Source organism: Coregonus clupeaformis, chromosome 29 (assembly GCF_020615455.1).
Source record: "Coregonus clupeaformis isolate EN_2021a chromosome 29, ASM2061545v1, whole genome shotgun sequence".
NCBI classification, from domain to species: domain Eukaryota; kingdom Metazoa; phylum Chordata; class Actinopteri; order Salmoniformes; family Salmonidae; genus Coregonus; species Coregonus clupeaformis.
In genome coordinates this window covers 29,075,238-29,101,161 of record NC_059220.1, presented here as the reverse complement: position 1 = coordinate 29,101,161, position 25,924 = coordinate 29,075,238, and the positions used below count along the sequence as shown (strand labels likewise).

Genomic DNA, 25,924 nt, shown 5'->3' with positions numbered 1-25,924 from the left:
TGACAGGTAATCTTTACCCAGGATGAAATATGAGTGGTACCAGCCCGCTGGATTCCTTAACTGTAACAGGGCAATTGACTGGGTGCACGTAACCCTCTCTCTCCCCACTTCCTGTCTGCATGGCCATTGGAAATTCATTTTGGGAGGGGGACTGGCTGAGACATCACACCATGGTGAACACAAATTACTATGGAGGAAGGCAGGTAAGGCATTCCCCCTGCGATTGACGAAACTTGATCTGAACATTCCTTCCTATCTGTCAATTCCTTTGGCACCAAAACACAGACTGACAGATAAGGCATTAGGGAAAGGGACCTCTCCAGCAAAGACCAAGCACTTGTTAACAGAGCTGATCTAGGAAAAGCTCTGACTCACAATATCCTTTACCATTAGCATATTTTTGTATGACATGTACTATTCTTATCCAAACAGTGCTGTGGTTCCCTGAGAAGCTGAGTAGCCTCTATATGTTCAGGTACCCACTGATGTGGAGCTGGCGGCCTGAGGGTGGGGGTTATTTCTGTCTGTCTGTCTGTGTACAGACTTGGACAGATTCCTGTGGCAGGATGTCTTGTGAGAGACATCCATTTAGATGAGTATGCACACACAGCATTTATAAAATGTCAGCTAGCGCCGACATGATCACGCCTGGATGATTGCAGATCTATAACTCACACTAATTTATAAAACTGTGACTATTCCACATAAGTGTTATCTGCACCTAATCTTTATTAAATATTGTTTCTAAAGCTTTGAAAAATAGACATGTATTTACTGTGCACAATGGCCAGTGAAAATGATCCCAGATTATAATCATACTGCATTAGTGACATAGTTATCTAGTCGAATATTGTTAATAAAGAGTGGGTCCTCTGTGACGAAACACCCCTCGGTTTCCTAAATTATACCACTGATAAATCAATGTATCACTTGATTCCTTTGCATAAAAATCTATTGTTCCACATAACTACATTGTCTCATCTATTGAGCTCGCACAATGTTGGTTAGAGTGAGTGTGACTGGGCTCATGTGACTGGGCTGTGTGATATAAAACCACTGAGGGAGCTGAGTGTCAATAGGGAAAGCTGTCCTCTCATTCTCTCACAGTTATTCATTATCACTGGTCTCGCTGGCATCCAGGAGTGAACCCTCTGCTCTCTAATGCAGGGACTCCTGAGCCCTGTACTGGATGGTGAGTGTATGCTATCATGACACTATCACACTGATCTCTCTGTGCCCCTGGCACTGCCCATTTATCTGCTGCGGGCTGGCGGACAGGGAATAATAATAATATAATAATAATAATAATATGCCATTTAGCAGACGCTTTTATCCAAAGCGACTTACAGTCATGCGTGCATACATTTTTGTGTATGGGTGGTCCCGGGGATCGAACCCACTACCTTGGCGTTACAAGCGCCGTGCACTACCAGCTGAGCTACAGAGGACCACCCATACACATACCAGGTAATGCCAGGTTAGCCAGTCACAGCCCAGCCTCACAGCTAGCTAGAGACACCAGGGTTCCTCTCTGTGTGCCACTTAAAACACGGTGGAGATTACTTTTATTTACCCTCCTCTCCTCCTCCCCCATCCCTCTCCACCTGACTTTGAACACACTCTCTACTCTCAACATTAGCCCAGTCAGTCACAAAACAACCGCTTTCCACTAAAAACTGGGGTTTTGAAAACGGATTGTGCGCCTTGCCTTGAACTTGAATGTGTTATGAAATTTGAATAAGGAAGGTGAGCTGAAGAGAACAAAGAGGCCCCTCCGAGGAGCGCAGCCACAGCCCCTCTCTGTTGTGCTAATCAGAGGCATTGTAGCCAGTGTAGCTTTACAAATCCATGCTAATAGGAGACCTGTGCTTTATCCCGCTCTCTCTCGGTGGTCACCTCTCTAAAGCAGAACTTTCTGATGCTCTTCTATCGGTCAGCTGCTACATACGCTACAGAGCAGACCTGTTGGTCCCACTTCTCCCAGGCTTTCAGCAGAGCAGACCCCCAACCACTCAACCCTCCCTGACCATCATTTCAGTGTCCCTGCTGACAAATGCCAGGCAACACAAAGAAGACATAATTGTTGGGCCTGAGTAATGGGCAGGTGGCCTGGAGACTGTGTAGTGTAGAGACAGGAGGAGGTGCCTGGCTGGTGCTGCAGTCTGGAGTAGCAAGACGAGGAGGCTCTTCAAGGAAATGGCTGGCTACGGAGTGATTAACAGGGCTTGATTGCATTAACATTATTCATCCTTTAAATGCTAGATGGAAAGACTTGATCCAGCAGCACAATGCTGATTCAGAGCTCTCTCTCTCTCTCTCTCTCTCTCTCTCTCTCTCTCTCTCTCTCTCTCTCTCTCTCTCTCTCTCTCTCCCTCAGTCCTCCTCCCTCTGGGGGCTAGGTCTAAATAAAGTCCCAGGCTTAATGAAGTCCTGCTTGTCAGACGTGGAGGGCCCAGGGCCTGCAGACTCCATGCTCAGAGAGGTGGAGGAGGTGGAGGTGTCCTTGCTGGATCCTTCTGCCTCTCCCAGGTCATCTTTATGGAAGGGGATACATGCTGCAGAGTAGAAGGACACACAAATAAATAAGACGTTAACTCAAGGATGGTTCTTCATTTTATCTACATTAATGCATCATCACTATAAATCTAGAGTTATCATATGCCCTAATAGACCAAGTATTAATAATAATAATAATAATCATGGTCAAGTGACCTCAATCCAATTTGGCCTCATATGCCTAGTGGCCACGGTTGTTAGAAGGGCAATCTGATTCTCCTATGGCTAAAACTCTCCCTTTGAATATGATCTAATTCAGTGAGACATTGTGTGGCTGTTATTCTACCTACATCACTAGTATATAGTACCATTTTACTGAAAACCTTGTCTCAAAACATCTTCTTCTCACTATCTTCATCCTCCTCAGTTTTTTAGCCACTTTCTCAATACACTCAAAGAGTTGGAGGGGAAATATCTCAAACACTTCCCGGGCCAATTTACACTGAAGTAAAAATAACTCTAAAACAATATCTGCTCTCCTTTCCTACTTTCCGTTAACAAATCAATCTGTGTTGGTCTCTCCAGAAGTTAGTGGCAGTCATACAGACTTTTTGAGAGGCAGTGCAGGAGCAGAGGACACAGGAACTAGAAGTGACATTGTAGCTTTGGGCTGTCTCAAAGGATTAGGCATTACAGCATTCACTGGCATGTGCTTTTGCTCTTTCCCATTATATCTGCTTCTTTCCAGATGACTTCTTCCACAAACTGATCCGGCGGGCTAGGTAATTGATTAATATTCCTGGAGGGAATGATGACTAACTGTTGCTGTGGTTGAGCCCAAACACTTGGACATCTCGGGTTAAACATGGTTAAAGTTATGAATACAAATTCAGGGGTTTTTCTTACTTGATAATGCCTCGGGAACAGATGACAGTGTATCCACTGAAACACTGATAAAGCAGAATACAATAGTATTTAACTGTCACTTTTATCAGGAGTGATATTTCAACAAATATTTTTTTTCAGTGTTGTTTGTTTCATTAATAAAAACAAATCAGTGACTTTCCATTAATACATGTCTCAGTCCCCCTGAAATATACACTGTGAAATATGTTACCTAGATAACAACATCTAATATGACACATTCAACTGGGATACTGTGGTGGTCAATAAAGATGATATAAAGCAAAGATTTTGTGTCAATGTGAGAATTACATGCAATTGTTTTGTGCAATAATGGGTGGAGTGAATGGAACCATTTTAGCATCTTAAAAACCTCTCATGTGAGGCTGTTTAAAAACAAACATTACAGCACTTCCTGGAGCCATCCCCTCCCCTCCCCTCCCTCCCCTGTTTATTAATCAGCTAATTACACATTGACAGTAATGGGCCTGCTGATTCTCACAGTTAAATGAACAGCACTGAATGGGCCTTTAATCATTAGCCTTTGTGCATTTCTCCCACACACTCCAGGTTCCATCCATTTCACTGGACCACAGGAGGACATTCAAATCAAATCACTCAGAAGAGGGTGGAACACTTAAACACTACTAGCACCTGACTGGTAGGACTGTTCAAACCAGCTACTCTGTAATACTGCAGTGTGGTTCTGTAATGCAGAACTGAACATAGAAGAACCAGTAAAGGACGGCAGCTCAATGAAGAAAAACAATCATCATATGATATTTTAAAAAATATAATCAAAATCAAACCCCCCACCAAAACACCTTTAACCAAACTGTGTGGACTCATGCATATTCACGCCCACGCAGCAGCTAGCGACTCTACCCTGAAACTTTGGTGGAGCAGTGGTGGTGGCAGGGGCAGGTGGGTTTTTGAAGGGCACGACAGGGGAACTGAGGGGAGCAGAGTGAAGCGGGAGAGGGCGAAATAGTGCACAGGGCTGCATTTCTGTCAGCAGAAGTGATGGCTGAGTGGTGGCGTTATTTGTCTTGTGCTGCCATACGGCCGTCGCACCAACCTGGGCATTAATGAGAGGGGGCCGGACCGGCGGGCAGGAACACGCAGGGTCTCAGACGCAGGTGATCTGTCACACAACAGCCCTGCTCCGGCTCCACCAAGGAGACACACAGAGATGGAGAGGCAGGGGGGTGGGCGCCACACATGGAGGTAGGGAGGTTGGGGGCTGGACCCACCATGGGCATCCACTTGGGTCCCATGATAGAATGTAAAGTTGCTACGTTACATGCCAAGCAGCTGCCAAGGTTGAAGGGGGGGGATATACACAAATGTTGGTTGCCGGAAAATAATGTAATAAATGGTTTGAGTAAACCAATCATTTACACAGATGCAAAATGGATAGAAAACACTGCAATTGTTTGAACTTATTTGTCGAACTCTCTCACCTAAAATCAAACTTTGACGAAAATCAAAAAGTTAGTGCTTATTATCATCCCTCGTCCCTTATTGCAAATGAAGATGAAGGGCATTGTGCAAGAGAGTGGGGGAGGGGGGAAATTTGAATAATTAATTAGTCGGCATGTGAAACAAGCAGAGGGTATTAAAATCCATCAGGACCTTTATACTTACTGATTCATCCCTGCCAATGCCATACAATGAATTCTCTTTTATTCTAAATGTAGATTAACCAAATGAAACGTGCCCAACATAGGTCTATTTCTTGGAATAGTGTACATTGAAACCTTTTCTTAAATTGTCTTTTCAAACCTTTATGTAGTAAAACGTCAATAGATCTCCCCCTCAATGATCCACTTTGTTAAATATAGAATTGAGGTTGAGATCTGAACACAGTATGCAACTTAAAGGGACAGCGTCTACATAATGTGAAAATGACGCGTTTCTACGTTCTGTAGTAAAAAAGATTAGAAGAAAGGATACTAAGCAAATTTCTCCCGGTGATGTCATCGGTCACACATGAAAACCCCAAGTATTAACATTTTCCAGTCTGTTTTTTATGGCGGGATGTTGTCTTTTTCTATTGTTGAATTGATGGTAGTGAGAAGTGTACTGAATGGCCAATTTGAGCCTGAGAAGTGGAGTGGCCGTCCTATACAAACAGATACCTGGGTTGATAAGTTATTTCACAGCCAGCTTCAACACTCGAGCTGGTAAGTGCTAAACGTGTAATGATGGAGGACACAGCAACAGCTGGGTCCCGTCTCAGCAATCCCCTCAGGAATCCTGGGAGACACCTCCCGCTACAGGCCATTCTCACTACTTATTACAGAGTTTAAAATCAACCACAATACAAGAAAGTCACTTCCCAAACTATTCTACACTGGGGGAAAGAGACCGACAAACTACACGTGTATGTCTAAAGGAATTCTTTACCTTTCAGAAATTCCCTTGCAAATTCAATTCAACAAAGGAAAAAAACGTATTTCAATGACAAACTATGCAAGAAAATAAAGGGGTATGAAGAATAGGTCATTCCAACTATAATGAGAATGCCTATTACTATTTCTACAAATAAACTGCAAATGCATTTAGGAGCTGATGTGTATCTCCTAGCTTCTGTGATATGACCAAGTAGAGGCATGGAATACTGTAGCAGGGCGCCAAAGTAAAGATTTATACACAGCAGTAGGAGCCGAAGAAACTGCCATTGGATGACATTCCCTGCATGATAAATCACTCTGGTCAGGGGGCACCAGACTCCAGAACCAGGAAAAACACAACTCAGTACAGGGACATGGGGAGAGGAGGAAAACACTGTAAACTTAAGCATTTCACTTCAAAAGGGTTGTGAATATGTTAATAACTTTAGTTAGGCCTATTAAGAGTTTAAAAAAATCTCCTTCTTAATAATATTTATTATTTATTGAGAATGAGCAATCTGTTTTTCATTCCTCATCGAGTTGCCTGTTTGCACCTAGTCTACTTCTTTATATTGAGTGTGAAATGTATCCTTTGGTGATTTTATTTAGCTTTTATGTTTACAATATTTTCTTCAGTTGAACATAAACCCTGTGCTTCAGTTCCAGCAGCTGGATGTGATGGTAACTGAATATCTCTCCTGGGGGGGATGTTGAGGGATCCCCCATCCCTGCCTCTGCATGGTGAATAACATGGTGAATATGAGGGGTCTTTAAGGGCCAGAGGTGAATCTTTTTTTAGTTTTATGGGAAGTGGCTGAGCGCCGGAGAGGTGAAGGACGGAGTCGCTGGCCGTTCCATCACTCAGTGCAATAAATGGATGCAATCTGTATACCAGTAAAGCATTGGCTGGTTTTAAATTCCACCTCTTTTATCCAAATGAATAATGGACCCCGGTACAGTGCACTGTGCGGCAATATCAATATACATCAGAGGCCAGCGCCCCTCACTAAATCAGGGAACCACCGGCATTTGTTATTTAAATGACAAACAGCGGCTGCAGGAGCGGAGCAGAAAGAGGGGACTTTGGAGAAGAGGTGGACAAACCAATTCAAATTTAAATCCGGCAAAGACGCCAGGCCCGGAGCCATCAGTCTAATGAAAAAAGGCAGCTCTATGAGCCCAAACGGACGAGGGGGCTGCTGCAGGGTGCCACCTCCAATACGGTCTGCTTCCAATCACGCTTCCCTCAGACTCAGTCAGACCACTTCCACATGGGAGGACAGACAGGAGGCCCACAGAGCCCTGCTCTACCAATAAAACAACACACACTAGTCAAGACTGAACTCTTCCTCAGCTAATAAACAGTAAATATGTTGCTCTCTCACAAATACTGGAGACACTATTTGTAAGAAACTCAAGAATTCACATGTATCCTATATTCCTATATTAATGGATGTGATTCACATGTATCCTATATTGTTGGTTATAAAGTATAATCTAAAGTAAACGTTTTTTAAAGTTATTCTAAAAATTAATTTTAAATATAAATGTGACAAGCATTATACATTTTTGTTTGGGCAGCACCGGTAGCACAATGTTTTGGTCTGTTGTTTTAAAAAGGACATATACTCTGTTTAACCTGAAAGTGGTCTTGGGGATTAGTTACTGTATTGTCAGCAGGATGTGTAATAAAGTAAGCGTCCCAATGAGAGGTTAGGTGAATGTTAAAACAGGTCAAAGGTGCAGTAGTCATGGCGACAGGTACCTGATGTTGTTGTGACAGAGACAGCAGTGGTCTTCCTCCTCCTCTTGATGTCTCCTGTGCACAGCAGTCCCAGATGGACGTTAGTCTGCCTAGGTCAGAGACACAGAGACAGAGCTGTAACATTAATACGTCTCAGACAACAGAATTCAAACACCATCCTTTTCCCCTTTCTATGGATCTGTTTCCTGAAATGTGAGAACAAAATAAAAAAGAATACTTTGGTTGTTTCAATCATTATACATTTCTCTTTTCTGTTTAAGTGTAAAAGAGAAATATGAGTGTTTCTGCTATGCCTTTTCCATGAGCAGTTAGAAGTGTCTAGAACACTGCTGCAAGGGAATATCCAACCAAAAGGAGTTAAAAATAATATAATATAATATATAATATGCCATTTAGCAGATGCTTTTATCCAAAGCGACTTACAGTCATGTGTGCATGCATTTTTACGTATGGGTGGTCCCGGGGATCGAACCCACTACCCTGGCGTTACAAGCGCCATGCTCTACCAATTGAGCTACAGAGGACCACAAAAATACTACAAACCGTTTTTCTTTACCATTTCGTTTTGTTGAAACGTTAACAGAAATATCAGCGGAGGAAGAAGGAGGTGTAGGGGTTGTGCGTCTCTGTCGCTGCCGGGTTCAGGTAAACAAATTACCCCTGCTGTGGACCTCCTGTGTCATATGTCAGGAGCCCCCAAACTGGGAGGGCCCCCCACAGCCCCTCCTAGCCCTGATTACTGGGATGTAAAGTTAAGGTCAAGGTCCCCGCCATGGCTGGGGGGGAGGGACTGACGTTACCAAGAGCAGGCGATGTGATGAGTTGACTCAGTGTGTGTGTGTGTGTGTGTGTGTGTGCCTGCGTGCTTGCGCTCGTATAGCGCAAGTGCATGATATCGCCCAAGAAATGTTGGATCATCTCACACTTAGTTTCACAACACTATATCCACTTTGACAACAACAGTGTTCATTGGTTGAAAGCACCTGTAAAAATACATCTGTAAAAATAATACATCTCTGCAGTGCAAAACAACAAAGGAGGACCATAATACAGCAGACCCCTGTTAACCGTGGTGTCTCATCCTGAGAGGCCAGCTACATAAACCTCCCTGGCCAAACGTGTGCTAAGATAGGATAGGGTCCTGTCACGGCAGCCTTTTAACAGCCTGCGTGTTCCATCCATGACCTCAACACCCATTAATCACATGACGGCACTGCAGGAGAGGGTGCAGAGAGCTGTGTGTGGAACGCTTTGAGCCAAGTCTCTATGTTGTTTAATCAATAGGTATAAAAATAAATGGCTTGAATGTTATTCTGTCTTCCTGCTACCCCTCTCTAATAAAATCCCAGTAATGCATATTTCATTTACTTTTATACTTATTGATTACCTGTACTCCAGTTAGTAAATCACGAGCCTATCGATCCCTCAATCGTACCTCTGTCGGACAGCACATAACCAGCCATTTGCGCCCCTGATAAAGAGCTCAGACATTGAACTCCCCGCAGTAAATCTTTGCAAACTAACTTTTTAATTCCAAAATCGATCCGTGCTTAAACGTCGCATTATTTCATGAGGCACACCCGCGGTATTAAAAGTAATACCCTGATGCATTTGGTCTTTATGCATGGAAGTCCATCCTTCCATCTCTCCCCTCATTACACAGAGCCCTGATCGGGCAGACGCTCTGGGGCCCAGGCTGCAGCCTGGAGGAAGAGATCATGTGGAGGAAAGGCTGTCTGGCCCCTCCCCTCCAAGGTCCAGGCTCCAGGCTGAGGAGCAGGGAACACTCAGGGGCCACATGGAGCCCACAGAGACACTCAGTCACATGCTAATAAAACATTAGAATACCATCAGCTGGCTCATTAGGGAAGGCTAAACGGGACAACTCATTTAAAAAATGGAACCAAAAGGCCTCTGGTAACAGGCTTGTCATGCATCGTTTGTAGCTGTTTGAGTAGCTCGCTGCGGGATAACACAGCTACAACTTTACTCAAAAGGTGTAATAAAAATCTATTTTGGAAATTGGTTTGCAATAGAGTGGCCTTAAGATGTTTTTAAGAGAAGCAGTTTGACAGATAAAAGACACAATACATGTGAGTGATCTTCCTGCAAGATTTATATGGCAACATTACAAAATGAGTAGCTGGTGAAAAGGTGAAAAGTTGTTTACTTGCACATGGGAACATTTAACATGTCAATGTAATATAACGGTAAACTAGAAGAGTCCCACAGAAAGAAGGGAAAGTCATTGAATTAGGGATTGTAAATGTATCACCAACTAAGAATAGCAGAGCTGTATCGAGCAATGGAAAAATAACCCAATATCCAATAAAGAAGACAAACAAGAACTAAATTCTCGCAAAGACACATCGAAGACATTCAAGAAAATGTCTGAGCGATACATTTTACACGTCATATGGGTCATACAACGAAAAAGACACTCCTAAATGCAGCGTGGTCCCTTAGATAGGGAATAAAACAACAGTGACACAGGGTCAATTGTAATTCAGGTGCCCACAACCAAAAGCAGATATATCAATTAAAAATAATACCTCAAAAGATGAGAAGCAGCAGTAACAAAATGGCCATCTATTTTCATTAGGGTACACAGTGCTTCAGGTGTGAGCAGGATCTCAAGATGAATAGAGGTATTCAAATGAATCAGAAAGGATTAAGGTCTCCTGGGAAGCCGATCAATAGCCCCAAATCAATAATCAATAGGCCACTCACACCAATATACTTACTGCTGACACCGAGATCTCACAATTAAAATGAAAACTGGGAAAGGAGTGGCGTAAGACTATGATTTATCTTGTGCCGCAAATGTCATTTAGAAATAAAAAAGTCAATAGATATAACCGGAGTGTGGCCGGCTCAGGTGGGAGGCAGTTATGCATTTTAAAATGGCCACCATCCCAGAATCTTAGAGCCAAATCCCACTGTTCCCATTCACACAGCCATACTAGGACAAATAACATGGAACTCTATATAGCCTTTAGCACTTCATATCAAATCCCTGATTGTTGCCATCAACTCTCCCAAAACAGGAGATGACAGGTTTTATTAATACAGTATTATTTCAACCTCTGCAAGATATAAGATTAATGTTTATTCTTTCCTTACTGACCAAAACACTTTTCTTTCAAGGGTATTTTGAAATTTAAAAAAGAAATAGATACATGAGAGCTCAGTCATAAGGACTGATCATTTGAATAAGTTCCTCAAAATAAATGAAAATATAGTGAAGCCAATTATGCTAAGTGTAAACTTTGCGATGAGCAAGGTGTTATTTAATACAGTTTCTGACTGTCGATGCTCTGTGTTAGAGAGAGACAGCACGATTATCCCCACCCTGTCAGTACCATGCTGATGCTCTATATAAGAATATTGATGATATGTATCTAAGTGAGTGCATTTGTGTGTTTGCGTGCGTGCGTGCATTATCACATACACTAGTAAGCGTGTGTCATGTACAGTGCCTTCAGAAAGTATTCACACCCCTTTACTTCTTCCACATTTTGATGTTTTACAGACTGAATTTAAAATGGATTACATTTTGATTTTGTGTCACTGATCTACACACAATACCCCATAATGTCAAAGTGGAATGTTGTTTGTAGAACATTTTTCAAATTAATAAAAAATGAAAAGCTGAAATGTCTTCAGTCAATAAGTATTCAAACCCTTTGTTATGGCAAGCCTAAATAAGTTCAGGAGTAAAAATGTGCTTAACAAATCACATAATTAGATGCATGGACTCATTCTGAGTTCAATAACAGTGGTTACCATGATTGTTGAATGACTACCCCATCTCTGTACCCCACACATACAATTATCTGTAAGGTCCCTCAATTGAGAAGTGAATTTGAAGCACAGACTCAACCACAAAGACAATGCCTCATAAAGAAGGGCACCGATAAAAATAAATAAAAAAAGCAGACACTGAATATCCATTTGATCATGGTGAAGTTATTAATTAGGCTTTGGCTGGTGTATTAATGCACCCAGTCACTACAAAGATATAGCTGTCTTTCCTAAGGAAACTGCGCAGGTATTTCACCATGAGGCCAATAGTGATTTTAAAACAGTTAAAGAGTTTAATGGTTGTGATATGATATGAGAAAACTGAAGATGGATCAACAACATTGTAGTTACTCCATAATACAACAAAAAAATGGGCAAATAAATTAACTTTTTGTCCTGAATACAAAGCATTATGTTTGGGGCATATCCAACACAATACATCACTGGGGAGATTTTTTTAGGATAAAATGAAACAGAATACAGCTAAGCACAGGCAAAATCCTAGAGGAAAACCTGGTTCAGTCTTCTTTCCAACAGACACTGGGCGACGAATTCACCTTTCAGCAGGACAATGACCTAAAACACAAGGGCAAATCTACACTGGAGTTGCTTGCCAAGATGACAGTGAATGTTCCTGAGTGGCCTATTTACCGTTTTGACTTAAATCGTCTTGAAAATCTATGACAAGACTTGAAAATGGCTTTCTAGCAATGATCAACAACCAACTTGACAGAGCTTGAAGAATTTTTAAAAGAATAATGGGCAAATATTGTACAACCCAAGTGGGCAAATCTCTTAGAGACTTACCCAAAAAGACTCACAACTGTCATCGCTGCCAAAGGTGATTCTAACATGTATTGTCTCAGAGAGGTGAACGCTTATTTAATCAAGATATTAGTGTTTTATTTTTCATTCATTTGTAATAAATGTTAGTATTTTTCTTCCACTTTGACAGAGTATTTTGTGTAGATCGTTGACCAAAAATTACAATTAAATACATTTTAATCCCACTTTGAAACACAACAAAATGTAAAAAAAAGTCAAGGGGTGTGAATACTTTCTGAAGGCACTGTATGGGTTGGGTGACTTGCTTAGGGGTGTGACTGTGGAGGGGGGTGACCTCCAGTGACTGTCCAGGGTAAGTGTGGACAGTCACTAGAGGATGGATTTGAGCAGCTTGGGGAGATGGATTCAGGCTTGTGCCGTCCGACGGGACACATCTGAAGCACCACTCGTCAATCCCCCTCTCTCCCTCATTCATTTGGGAGTATGATTTATACTTTTTGAAGTGAAGGGTCTTGAATCCCTCTATAAAGGAATTAAGAGGCTTCCCCTGAGACGGCATTCAAATGAGAGCATGGCAGGAATATGAGGGCTTTTTAATAGATAGAAATTAGTATTCACAATGCCTCAAACTGGAATCTGAAGGAACCTTTCAGGTGGAGAAGAAAGGGCCAGTTAAGAAAATAAATCTCTAAGAAGTTTAGCCTTTTCATAGCAGTCGTGTTTTTGCCCCTCATCAAGAAATGGTGGAGGGCTTTCTGAACTAGCCCAGGAGAGAGAGAGAGAGAGAGAGAGAGAGAGAGAGAGAGAGAGAGAGAGAGAGAGAGAGAGAGAGAGAGAGAGAGAGAGAGAGAGAGAGAGAGAGAGAGAGAGAGAGAGAGAGAGAGAGAGAGAGAGAGAGAGAGAGAGAGAGAGAGAGAGAGAGAGAGAGAGAGAGAGAGAGTGAGAGAGAGTGAGCTTGAAACATTAAAAATGCTCTGTAAATAGGCACTGTGGAACTGGAAACAATGCAAGGAAGAGTCTCAGACTGAGGGATGTTCAGGTCCTCAACAATCCCCATGCCATGCAGATCCAACAGTACAGGGGCTGACTTGGAGCTAGAGGCTTTGAGAAAAACTCTTCAGATAAACTTCTGCATTTATTTATATTTTTTTGCATTTTCAGAAACACTGGAAACCAAAGATTCTACATTAATATATTCTATGTTTGAGAAAGACAACCTTGAAAAATACATCAGTTATTATTCAGCAGAGTCTTATATCCCAATGAAGAGTTGTCTGTTGTATAGACCAGGGGTCAAGCTTGCCCCATATACTGTACCTGACTGTGCTGCTAGTCTCACAGGAGGCTGTGATGGGGACGTGGCTAATATCACACAAGTCAGAGAAGTGTTTCTACAGCCTTAACCATGTCCTCATCTCTGTCCTCATCCTAACATGACCTTCTCTGTGACACCACTCCTCTCATTCACTCTAAAGACCATGAAAGCCCACGCCAATAGCACCAAAGCACAACTTTAACATGTTAGCCCAGCTGCTTGATGTCCCTACATGAACACCCGAGTCTAGAGGTCACAATGTCACACTTTGAGCTCCTGTCTCTGAGGAGTTGGTCAATGTTCTCACCCACGCACATATCGAACACGTCTCTGAGGTACAAACTTTGATGTAGCATGCATTGGTTAAAACACAACCTGTGTTTAGCGACTGGTTCATTTAAGAGAGTTAACGATGTCTGTCAATATATTGAGCTTCAGAAGGGAATGGGCTCAATGGCTCCAAAATGCCCAGGAGAGGCTGAGTTTAACCATGCCAACAATAATGAGTGCTGTGTGCAGCACCTACCTGGTTTTGCAGATGGAAGAGGAGCATCTCCGATGGGAGCTGTCTGGCACCATGTCAATGGGATAAACAGGTAACGGACACAGAGGGTTGAACTGGAACACATTTAGAAGGTGTTAGGAGTTCACCCAGACCCATCAAAAATAAGGCTAGAGAGCTGAAATGTCTTATTCAATAATTCAACACAAATATACCTGGCTCCGGTCTCTTTTTCCAATGGAAGGCAGCCATTGATAGGGGTCCTGAGAGAAATGCTTCATTCTCTCCATAGACACTGACATACTGTTGTCCTGCAACACATAACATGTGGTATTATAGAACATATCACATAACTTGTTAAATACATGCATTAAAAGCCTGGTATCCATTAATGTGGTCAAGGAATGTGTTGCTAGTGTGCCACTCTGCCCTCACCTTGCTGGGCAGCCTCCTCCGGCCTTTCCTGATGCAGCGGGCAGCCACGCCAGGCAACCGGTTCAGACGAGCATGGTACCCTGCAACACCAAACCAAACCGTTACCCAGTTACCCAATCAGAACTGGAGAACCTGGAGAGAGTGATATTTCTGTTGTTTCTGTTTACAATGTAAACGTATAGTATTTTGATTAGCTCATCACCTCTCTGAGTGGGCCGTGCAGGCTGTAGGAAGGTGGGTGGAGCTGAGTCTGGTACTTCCAGGACAGGAGGAGTATCTGGGTCCCAGCTGGGCAGCAGGCTGGGAATGCCCATCCCCCCTGCTCCACACTCCCCCTCAAAGAACCAGTCACTCTGCTCATCATCACCTACAGCACAGACAGGAAATTCAACACTGTTAGTCACAATGTATACATTGGGTAATTCCATAACCATTCAATAGGATTCTGCATGACATTTAAACAATGATATAAAAAAGTATTTTCACGGATGGGCTGCACCAATTTATAATTTAGTGCTGTACAATTAACCATTGAATGAAGTACTGACTGCATGAGGGCATCTTTCCTACTTGGCCTGCATCAATCCTCTCTCTATTTGTTGACAGCCTCTCCCCCACCACTACACAGCAGACCACCCTGATCCCCAGACACTGCTCTCTCCACAGACCTGTCAGTCAGCGGGGCGCATGCAGGGGCCATGCCTCTCACAGTCAAGGTGTAGTGACAACTGTTAAATCAGGGGCTGCCTCGCCCCACCACGGCTAATGAGATTAGCAGAGGCTTCAGCGCTCATTAACACGACATGACAACGACTTATTAGAGCCGCCTGGGTGCCCGGCAACCAGCCCATTGTATCAGAACCTCTTTCTGTCTAGTCCCAGCATTCTGTTACACTTACAAAGAGCACAGGCATAGCTCCATCCTTGGAACATTCTGGTAATGCTAGAATTAAAAGGCTTATTACATGCTTTTTGTTTTCATTTCGCACCATTACGACCTTTGCCATCTTATTTAATTTGCACATACATATTATGTAAATGACACGTAACCACGTTTTCATCCACAGTTTGTATGTGAGTAGTCATATCGTATGAAATAAAATCACGACAGCTGTTATGGAAACAGGAAGTTTTGGTGTAATTTTATAAATGCTGACAGATAATTTGTTAATTCGACATGGTGGGATCTTTTTGTGTCTGTAAAATTAATTATGCGGGAAATGGCGGTGGAAACGCATTTATGCACAAATATGGATATACACTGAACAAAAATATAAACGCAACATGCAACAATTTCAAAGATTTTACTGAGTTATATAAGGAAATCAGTCAATTGAAATAAATTCATTAGGCTCTAATCTATGGATTTCACGACTGGGAATACAGATATGCATCTGTTGGTCACATATATTAAATAGTACCCGCAAAACACCAGCCTCAAAGTCAACAGTGAAGAGGCGACTCCGGGATGCTGACCTTCTAAGCAGAGTTGCAAAGAAAAAGCCATATCTCAGACTGCCCATCTTAATCTTTTCTTTTTATTGACCAGTCTGAGATATGGCTTTTTCTTTGCAACTCTGCCTAGAAGGTCAGCATCCCGGAGTCGCCTCTTCACTGTTGACTTTGAGGCTGGTGTTTTGCGGGTACTATTTAATGAAGCTGCCAGTTGAGGACCTGTAAGGTGCCTGTTTCACAAACTAGACACTAATGTATTTGTCCTCTTGCTCAGTTGTGCACCGGGGCCTCCCACTCCTCTTTCTATTCTGGTTAGAGCCAGTTTGCGCTGTTCTGTGAAGGGAGTAGTACACAGCATTGTATGAGATCTTCAATTTATTGGCAATTTCTTGCATGGAATAGCCTTCATTTCACAGAACAAGAATAGACTGACGAGTTTCAGAAGAAAGTTATTTGTTTCTGGCCATTTTGAGCCTGTAATCGAACGCACAATTGCTGATGCTCCAGATACTCAACTAGTCTCAGGAAGGCCAGTTTTATTGCTTCTTTAATCAGCACAACAGTTTTCAGCTGTGCTAACATAATTGCAAAAGGGTTTTCTAATTATCAATTAGCCTTTTAAAATGATAAACTTGGATTAGCAAACACAACGTGCCATTGGAACACAGAATTTATGGTTGCTGATAATGGGCCTCTGTATGCCTATGTAGATATTCCATTAAAAATCAGCCGTTTCCAGCTACAATAGCCATTTACAACATTAGCAGTCTACACTGTATTTCTGATCAATTTGATGTTATTTTAATGGACACATTTTTTTTTTTCGAAAACTAAGTGACCCCAAACTTTTTAACGGTAGTGTACCTTAAAAAGAAGTAGGGGCGTGGATCAGAAAATCAGTCAGTATCTGGTGTGACCACCATTTGCCTTATGCAGCGCAACACTTCACCTTCTCATAGAGTTGATCAGGCTGTTGATTGTGGCCTGTGGAATGTTGTCCCACTCCTCTTCAATGGCTGTGTGAAGTTGCTGGATATTGGCGGGACCTGGAACACACTGTCGAACACGTCGATCCAGAGTACCCCAAAAATGGTAAATATGCAGGCCATGGAAGAACTGGGACATTTTCAGCTTCCAGGAATTGTGTACAGATCCTTGTGACATGGGGCCATGCATTATCATGCTGAAACGTGAGGTGATGGCGGCGGATGAATGGCACGACAATGGGCCTCAGGATCTCGTCACGGTATCTCTGTGCATCCAAATTGACATCGATAAAACGCAATTGTGTTCGTTGGCCGTAGCTTATGCCTGCCCATACCATAACCCCACCACCACTACGGGGCACTCTGTTCACAATGTTGACATCAGCAAATTGCTCACCCACACAACACATCTGCCCGGTACAGTTGGAACCGGGATTCATCCGTGAAGAACACACTTCTCCAGTGTGCCAGTGGCCATCGAAGGTGAGTATTTTCCCACTGGTCGGTTACAACGCCAAAATGCAGTCAGGTCAAGACCCTGGTGAGGACGACGAGCACGCAGATGAGCTTCCCTGGGACGGTTTCTGAATGTTTATGCAGATATTCTTCAGTTTCATCAGCTGTCCAGGTGGCTGGTCTCAGACAAAGTAGATTTTGTGTGACCTATGTTATTACACACTAATTTTTTTCCAAAATCAGTCAATTTATTGTAAACACACCACTGGTGTGAAAATGCACACATTTTCTTTATGCAAATTCTAGAATATCTGCATGAAAATCTGTCGCCAACTGGATGGAAAACTAGCTAGTGAGTAATAAATATTATGCTCAACATGAATACCTTGTCTTCCCTCATCGTTAGTGAAGAGGCCAGGATCACTGCTGCATATACTGCTAGTTTCACTGCAAACAGAGGAAGAATAATATAATTGTCAGTATGCATTTCATGTTGAACATAGAAAGCAGTATTTTTGTAGTGATAATACTGATGTGTAACAAGAAAAATAAAGATATCTGTTGTGATGGATCTTTTTTTTATAAATTGGTGGGTTTTAGGGTCAAATAAGGTTGTGCATTTGAAAACGGAACAATGTGAAACAAAAACTTGCAAGCCTGCTCCAAAAATGTTAACATTCAATAACAAAATAATGAATCAGTCCCGAGCTAGAGGTCAACATAAATATAAAATGACACAAAAACAGGGGCGCTCTCCCCACTGGTTGCCATCCCCAACACAAAGGCATGGGGAAGGACTCTGGTCGAAGCCACTGAGTGACATGCACAATCTAATTGAATATCCTCCGCTGTCAGCTCCAATCTAATCTGTGCTGCATTCTGGAGTATGACAGGAGCGCGGAAGATTCCCCGGCCTTCTCCTCAGTCTGTGAGCAGGACCCGCGGACGTGCCTCCACACAACAACTGGCCAGCATCTGCTGTGAAGGCTGGTCCAGCCCAGGCTGCTCCCTGGCTGGCCCTCTCCATGCCCTCAGGCGTCCCCGTGTCACCCCTCCACCAGCCTCTGCCCCGGCCCCTACCCCACCCTGGGTCTCTCTGCCTCTGTCACACCTCTGCCACCTAGGGCTGGGAGCTAAATAGAGCCGCCAAGGTCACACAGGAGTCAGGACTATGGGCTTCATGGACTATTTGTTTTACACAAAATAATATTAAACAAAATATTGCCTTAATGAAGTGGACATTAAAGGAGTACATTTTAGAACTGTGTTCTGTTTGCCAAAGGGTGAATTTTAAGAATGAATATGTCTGTACTGTGCTAAAATTACATAATTCGTTTTTTGTTGTGTATCACTTTTTTTTAGATTGTTACATTCAAACTGCCATGGGATGGTCACTGATTTTGTCTTAAATTCTCTCACAGCATGCCAAGTAGCAACTGTAACACAAACGTCCAAGCTCAGTCCTTTGAGGCCATTTGTCCATTGGGTCAGAGGAAGTCGGAGGGTCTTGTTTGCGTTGCATTTTGCTTTGTGGTGATCAGCGTTGACCTTGGTGACGAGGGAGAGAGATTGGTGGGGTCAGATACACGCTGATATGGTTCTTTGCCATATTGCACAGGAGTGGCGGTGACAGCGGGCTCAGACTAGGCTGCTGCCAGATGGTCCAGCACCATCTCCCCTCACACACCCAAGAAGCAGATGTGAGAGGGACCAGGCCTCTCCAGGGAATGTGGAAGACGTCTGGCATAGCCAAGAACTCCTGGATCATCCCCCCCTCCCCACCCTCCTCCCCAGACACTGGTTCCCCAGGCCTCTACTCAGCTGTCCTCCACCTCTGGACACACGGCTGAGCATCTGGAGCAGTGCTTTCTGTTCAACAGCAGTAGAGGGCATATCTCCTCGCCATGCATCCTCCTGGCTAGAGGCAGCAGCCCCTATAATAAAGCCTAACAGCCCTTTCAGGACGATTGCTACTCATCCTATAGCCCTTTCAGTTATCTCTCTGTCTCTGTAGCCCTTTCAGTTATCTCTCTCTCTCTGTCTCTATAGCCCTTTCAGTTATCTCTCTCTCTCTGTCTCTATAGCCCTTTCAGTTCTCTCTCTCTCTCTGTCTCTATAGCCCTTTCAGTTGTCTCTCTCTCTCTCTCTGTCTCTATAGCCCTTTCAGTTGTCTCTCTCTCTCGCTCTGTCTCTATAGCCCTTTCAGTTATCTGAACAAATTGCAAAAATCTCTGAAGCTGGAGACACTTATCTCCCTCACTAACTTTAAGCATCAGTTGTCAGAGCACCTTACCGATCACTGCACCTGTACACAGCCCATCTGAAATTAGCCCGCCCAACTACCTCATCCCTATATTGTTATTTATTTTGCTCATTTGTACCCCAGTATCTCTATTTGCACATCATCTCTTGCACATCTATCATTCCAGTGTTAATACTAATTGTAATTATTTTGCACTATAGCCTATTTATTGCCTTACCTCCATAACTTGCTACATTTGCACACACTGCATATATATTTTTCTGTTGTATTTTTGACTTTATGTTTTGTTTTACCCCATATGTAACTCTGTGTTGTTGTTTTTATCGCACTGCTTTGCTTTATCTTGGCCAGGTGGCAGTTGTAAATGAGAACTTGTTCTCAACTGGCTTACCTGGTGAAATAAAAAAATCTCTCTCTCTCTCTCTCTCTCTCTCTCTCTCTCTCTCTCTCTCTCTCTCTCTCTCTCTCTCTCTCTCTCTCTCTCTCTCTCTCTCTCACTGTAGATATACTGATCTTAAGGATAATATTTACACAGGTTACACAGGTATAATAGTTCCCAATACTCTTTCTCTATAATAGAGGAACGTTTAGAAATATGCCCCCTTATCAAAAATAAGTTATTGCTCACAGATGGCAGCGGTACAACAGTTTCTTCCATTTCTGAGTTGAAAAATGTCTTTGCTTCCTATAGGGGGATTTGGTGCAAAGTTTGAAAAAGATCACAGGTATAAACAATTAATTAGAGCCACACATTAACTATTTATCCGTATTAAAAGGTGTAATGTGATGTCGCTGGGAGCAGCCCTGAGCCAATGTGAAACCGTTTCCATTAAGTACTGCCTAATTAATGCCATGAATAATTAAGGCCGCCATTTTTCTTGGGACCAGTAGAAACACCTCTCTCTTTCATCTCCTCCCATGACCTTTGTCAGGAAAAGTTGACAAACCTTTTAGTCAAACTTAGCCTGTTTCAAATGCACTTGCGAGAACAAAGATAATTTCTGTGTTAGTATCAATTACAGGTAAAGCTCATCAAAACACTTGCCTGACGACTCAAACTGATTTTTTTTGCTGCTCAGTCTGAGACTGCCATCATTGAAGTCATTTGTGGTGACGTCAAAATAAGGGGTGTTCTACAAAACAAAGACATCAGCGATTGGATCATATTAAAGTATCAAAGCCAATTTCTAAATGCCGCTTTACCCACGTGTGTTCTGGCTCTGGCCTAACCCATCGGTTTATGGGACTAATCAGAATGGTTAGAATGTGTTTTCGTTGTAGAAATCGTTGGAGAGGTACTCTGATCCAGACTCATTGCGGAGAAGAAACTAACGTCTATAGGTGTGGCGTAGCGTTTGGCCAGAGCAAGGAGTTTGAGTTGCCAAGCAATCAAAACACACGCCTTCCATTTCTTCTTCCCAGAGAAATATCACCACATACATTGCATCAGGCACCATATCACTAAATAAGCCTTCACACTGACGTTCCCTTCAACCATGGTGGCACTCAATTAAGACAAGGACAGTTACATGTTCTAAGACACGACAACTGCATTCCAGTGTGGAATAAAAGCTCCCTTCTGACAAACCTCTGTCATTTCTGGTTTAACTAATCAGCTCCCCACACGGGCCCATTGTCTGCAGACAAGCCGGTGAGGTGAAGCAAAAACACAGTATCCAGATTAGGACTAATCATTAGGATATAATCCCTGGCTCCTGGGAGAGGCAGACCAGTTTGCTCAGAGATGACGGGTCGGCCGCAATTTATTGAGCATGGGCTCATTCAGCAGAGGAATAAAGAGGAGACAGAGACAGAGGGGGGCAAAGCGCTGATAACAATGACTCTGTTGGCTCTTCAAACAAGCCGCCCCAGCCCAACCTCTTCCATGGGCGTCTTGAATATAAGGTTATCCCACCCTCCCTGAGCTCCTGTAATTGGATTAGTCTCAGAGATTTATGAAAATGAACTTCAGCAAATGGAATACAGCTCTAAACCAAAACTCCTCGTAGAGTTTTCAAAAATTCCAAATTAGAATGTGACGGAGTGGAGCGTGACAAATGCACGGATAATGGCTTGTGTTTTCCGGTGGAAAGGTTGTCCATGTTGAACACACCACCAACAGTACCACCACCACAGCTGTAGACAGAGGCCGTGTCCCTGTTTGCCTCCACCCACAGGTGAGGTCTGCTCTCTGGGCCAGACTGGGCGCCAGGTGGCCATCCTGCCAGCAGGCCAACGCTGCTCTAATCAAGGATGTGGAGCCCAGCTGGAGTTGCCAACATCTGCTTCCATGCACTTGGGTGGCTAAAGGCAGGCTCTGGTCTGTGCACATACTGCATGAGTTGTGACCTTGAGGCAAGGGACGTTTAAGAGATCAAACACAGAATATGAAGAGGTTAATGGAACGAACAGAGACCACGAACAGAGAGAGACCATTCAACCTAAAAGGGTTAAAATACATTTAAAGAAGTAACTGAAGTCTAAAACATCAGATGGATGGCTCATAGCTTTTCCTGGTGTCTAAATATGGCTGTTGTACCACTGTCAACCCCTCATCACTTGCTACCATTTTCCCATTTCCTTGGACTCCAGCAGGACCTAACCCATAGATTGTTTAGTCCTCAGTACAGAGCGGCAGTCTACTGAGCAGCAATCAGCAACCTGCTGTTGTGTAAGTGAGAAATGATTGACAGCGTGCCACAGTGTTCCCATTTATTTCTTCTCCCGAGCTGTTTTCTGTCAGAACGGCTATTGATTTTTCCATAAAGTAAGAAAACAAGTACCGTTGAGGGGCCAGGGAGGTCAGCACAAATTAAACCAGAAGATGTAAAGCCCTCTGTCTCCCTATTATTGGTTACCACAGACTTCTTCTCCATGTTTTTTATATGGGCCAACAGATAATGAGATCATCAAGGGGAATACCCAGCGGAGGCAGGTGTCTAGCAGTGGGAGGGACATGGGGGAGAAGAGACCAACCAGGTTTACACACAGGCAGCACTAAGCACTTCTATGGGACCTCTATGGGACTAGCCTATTCCTCCATGGTCCAATTTCTATTTTCTTACTAGTGTAGTATACGGACACTGATGATTTACACTCTGTTGAGGGTAGCAGAGGTTAGGTTTGGTTATTCACTGTGTTTTTATGTCAAACTGTTGACCTCTGGCTCAGGCCTAAAGTGGCCAGGCAGGACTGTATAGGCCTATTTAGTAAACCCATTATTATAATTAATATGACAGCATGGTAATTGATTTGTTCCAATGTCACTTATAGGCAGTCACAGTAGTATATCGAATTTAGATTTTTTTTTATGCACACATTGGAATGCACTCAGTTGAACTCAGGACAGACATAGCTTCAATTATCAGGAATAAGATAGACATTTATTTTGAAACCAATCAATACCTCACCAAGCAACTTATTTATTTGTGACAATTTCTCCCAGCAAAGTAATGAGCTGAGTGATGCCTTGCGGCCACAGTATCAGAGATCCCTCCCCACTGATCACCTCAGAGAGAGAGCAGATGAGCAGGAGAAGGGAATATCATTAATTTTTTATGTCAATTCAATACTTGAAGGTGCAGAGGCATCAATGTGATGCACTTTTTGTTTTAGATGGGGCCACATTGAATATTGACAACTAGATGAAGACAGGCAGTATAGATCCTTTTAAATGTCGCTGTGTTTAATTGCCTCTGTCAGATAGTAGTTATGCCCATGACTTTTATATTACGGGCCAAACTGCCTCAGTAACTTCACCACCCAAAGGGTAAATGGAGCATGTGATATTTAGGAGTGATTTGCAGTTTGACTTGGTCTGTGTCAACAAAGGCCAGCAATAACATCATTTACAATGGATAGGCTATATTGTAAATATTGCAAAGGTTGCAAATATTATGTAATATTTAGGAAATGCCAAATGAAACCTCTTCACGTAAAAGGTAAGACTATTTCATGCCATAATCATTATCCTAAAATATTATATCCTTTAAGATGTTATATTATTGTCCTGCCCAAATAGATATTTTCTCACACAAAAAAATTAATAATGTATGTTTAGAACATTACCCTTCAGACATGTTCTCATCAGAAGCCTCTCGCTGCTCCTTGGCCTCCAGGACCAATGGGATCTTATCCTTCCAGCACTCCTCTGCCCTGAGGCCCACTCCATCAGCCTCCCTGTCCACACCCACTCCCACCCAGCCTCCAGCCCCCTTTTTCAGCCTGGACAGACGCTGCTTTTTGGACGATCTGTGGTTTCCGCCCCGCTCGCCATCCACCCCTGACACCGTCAACTTCTGCTGCAGGCTGACCGTCACATCGGAGGTCATGCGTTTGACCTTCCGCCTCCTCCTGAGTGGCCGTCCCGGGGTGTTCTCTGTGAAGGAGTCCGACTCAGGCCAGGAGTGCTGCTTGGTCTTGATGGCGTAGCTGTTGCTGGAGCAGGAGGGCCAGCGCTTGGCCATTACCATGTCGTCTGAGTCGCTGTAGTTGGCGGCGGAGGGGGCCGGGGCAGCATTCTCCCGGCAGTCCTTGGCTGCTTCGTCCAGGCTGGACTCGGAGGCCTCACTGAGGCAACGTCCGTGCTCCAAGGGGTGGAGGGAGGAGTCACAGCGGCGTTTACGTCCCCGGCGCCGTCGGATCTGCCTGCGCTGCTGCAGAGGGCTCAGAACCATTTCCTCCCAGAGTTCCTCTAGCTTGGTCTGCTCTGAGGTCTGCTCCAGGGCTGACACCAGGTCATGCACCAGCTCATCCATCATGCTGCTGGGGGAGTGGGGAGAGGAATACAGGTAAGCTGGAGGAGTACAGCTCCAGTATACTGTAGATGTGATTGGCACATGAATAGAATGAGTATGGTGTAAGTTGACACTAGCTTATGGTGCGTCTAGGATAAGAGGACAGTGTATGCTGCTGCTGGTGTCAACTACAACACTCAGCATCCTCTGAGAAGCTACTGTTAAAGCATAATGCAGATGACTATGAAGATGTTTTGTTCAACTAATTGAACAATGATTTGGACACATTTTCAATTAACAACAATTTTGTTAGTCTTAATAATGCCTTCATAAACCCTTCATAGGGCCAAGGTAGATGCTTTGCAACTTATTTATAGCATACTGTATAAAACAAACTTGCATGTCTGGCATCTGGCACTTTGCCACCAGTATCACAATGACATTTGCTTAGGTTTTCTAAAAAAGCTTACTGATCGTTTAAAGTGGAATCTATGATTTTTTCAGTTTAATTTTTTTTTATAACTATCATTTTTTCTTCTAATGCATTGTTCGTTTTCTGTCAGGCAAACCTACAGCGTTCCTCGATCCACTACCCAGGCATAGTAACATCAGTGACTACAGAATGAATCTAGTCAAAACTCATGCCTTATTACAGCACAGCTACTACTGAAACACTTTTGAATAGAACATGAAGACAGAGTGAAAGAGAGAATTTGACCATTAGGCTATAATCAGGACTGAATGTGACCAATAGGACAGGGGAAGAAAACTATTATGTAATATATATTGTGTGTAGCCTTCAGCACTTCGGCAGACTCCAAATAACTCGAAAGTTATTCAATTTTGATTGTTTCTTCTATTATTCTAAAACTGACCATGATAATTAGATAACAATAGGCCTAGCCTGGGGAGCGAAATGTGCTAAGAAAACCACAAACCAAAACATTATCGTTAAGAAACCTTGCTATCTCTTACAATGGCATCGTGACACAATTGTTGTTACTGCATTTAAAATGAGAACGCGGTTTGAGATTACATGCTCCGTTTCTCAGAGAAATTATATCATTATGTTATGTAACGATGCTGTTGTTTCCACTCACCAGTCGCAGTTCCTGCTTGTTTTGTTTTCACAGCTGTAAACATGAGACGTACTTCCGCCCCGCTGCAAAACGAATGAAGTAATTTCCGCCCCGCTGTCTTTTTTCCGGTCTGTGCTATCTATATCGAGGCTGCGTTGAGGGTTGATAACGGGTCGCGCGATTTGTTAGCAACAACATCGAGTCTGATGGTGATTCAATGTTGTTGCTAAGTTTGTCCTGTACAACTGCGGTCCCTCCCCGCGGTGGTGAAATTCATACTTTTAATAAAAACTTGTATCGAATACAGCCACGGATGTTTTCCTCATTTGTGTTGCTCAACTCAGCGCGAATGCGCTTGTGTCAATTGAATCTCACAGGTCAGTATGCATCCAGTTGAGCAACACACATAAGGAAAAAGTCGGTGGTTCTATTCCTTAAAAGTATGAATTTCAGCACACCGCAGGGGGACCACAGTTATACAGGACAAACAGGTAGAGGTATGCGTTTTCAGAATTGACATTTTACAAGTGTCGACTGATGGTGTGCT

General features: G+C 43.2%; 1 protein-coding gene across 4 annotated transcripts; it reads right to left on the bottom strand.

The window, feature by feature from the left end:
- Positions 1-1,388: 1,388 nt before the first annotated feature.
- Positions 1,389-25,451, bottom strand: LOC121544470 (G patch domain-containing protein 2-like). 4 transcript variants are annotated; one of them, XM_045209153.1, is made up of 9 exons: positions 25,399-25,451; positions 23,631-24,326; positions 17,685-17,746; positions 14,605-14,769; positions 14,403-14,482; positions 14,183-14,278; positions 13,992-14,083; positions 7,561-7,649; positions 1,389-2,555 (listed from the first exon to the last, which is right to left on the bottom strand). In XM_045209153.1, the coding sequence occupies exons 2-9, from the start codon at positions 24,320-24,322 to the stop codon at positions 2,374-2,376; spliced, it is 1,458 nt and encodes a 485-aa protein (XP_045065088.1). In that variant the 5' UTR covers positions 24,323-24,326; positions 25,399-25,451; the 3' UTR covers positions 1,389-2,373. The 4 variants fall into 4 exon arrangements, with proteins under 4 accessions (XP_045065088.1, XP_045065089.1, XP_041710330.2 ...); XM_045209154.1 differs by having other exon boundaries at positions 23,631-24,323; positions 25,399-25,444; XM_041854396.2 differs by lacking the exon at positions 25,399-25,451 and adding an exon at positions 25,274-25,359.
- Positions 25,452-25,924: the final 473 nt, after the last annotated feature.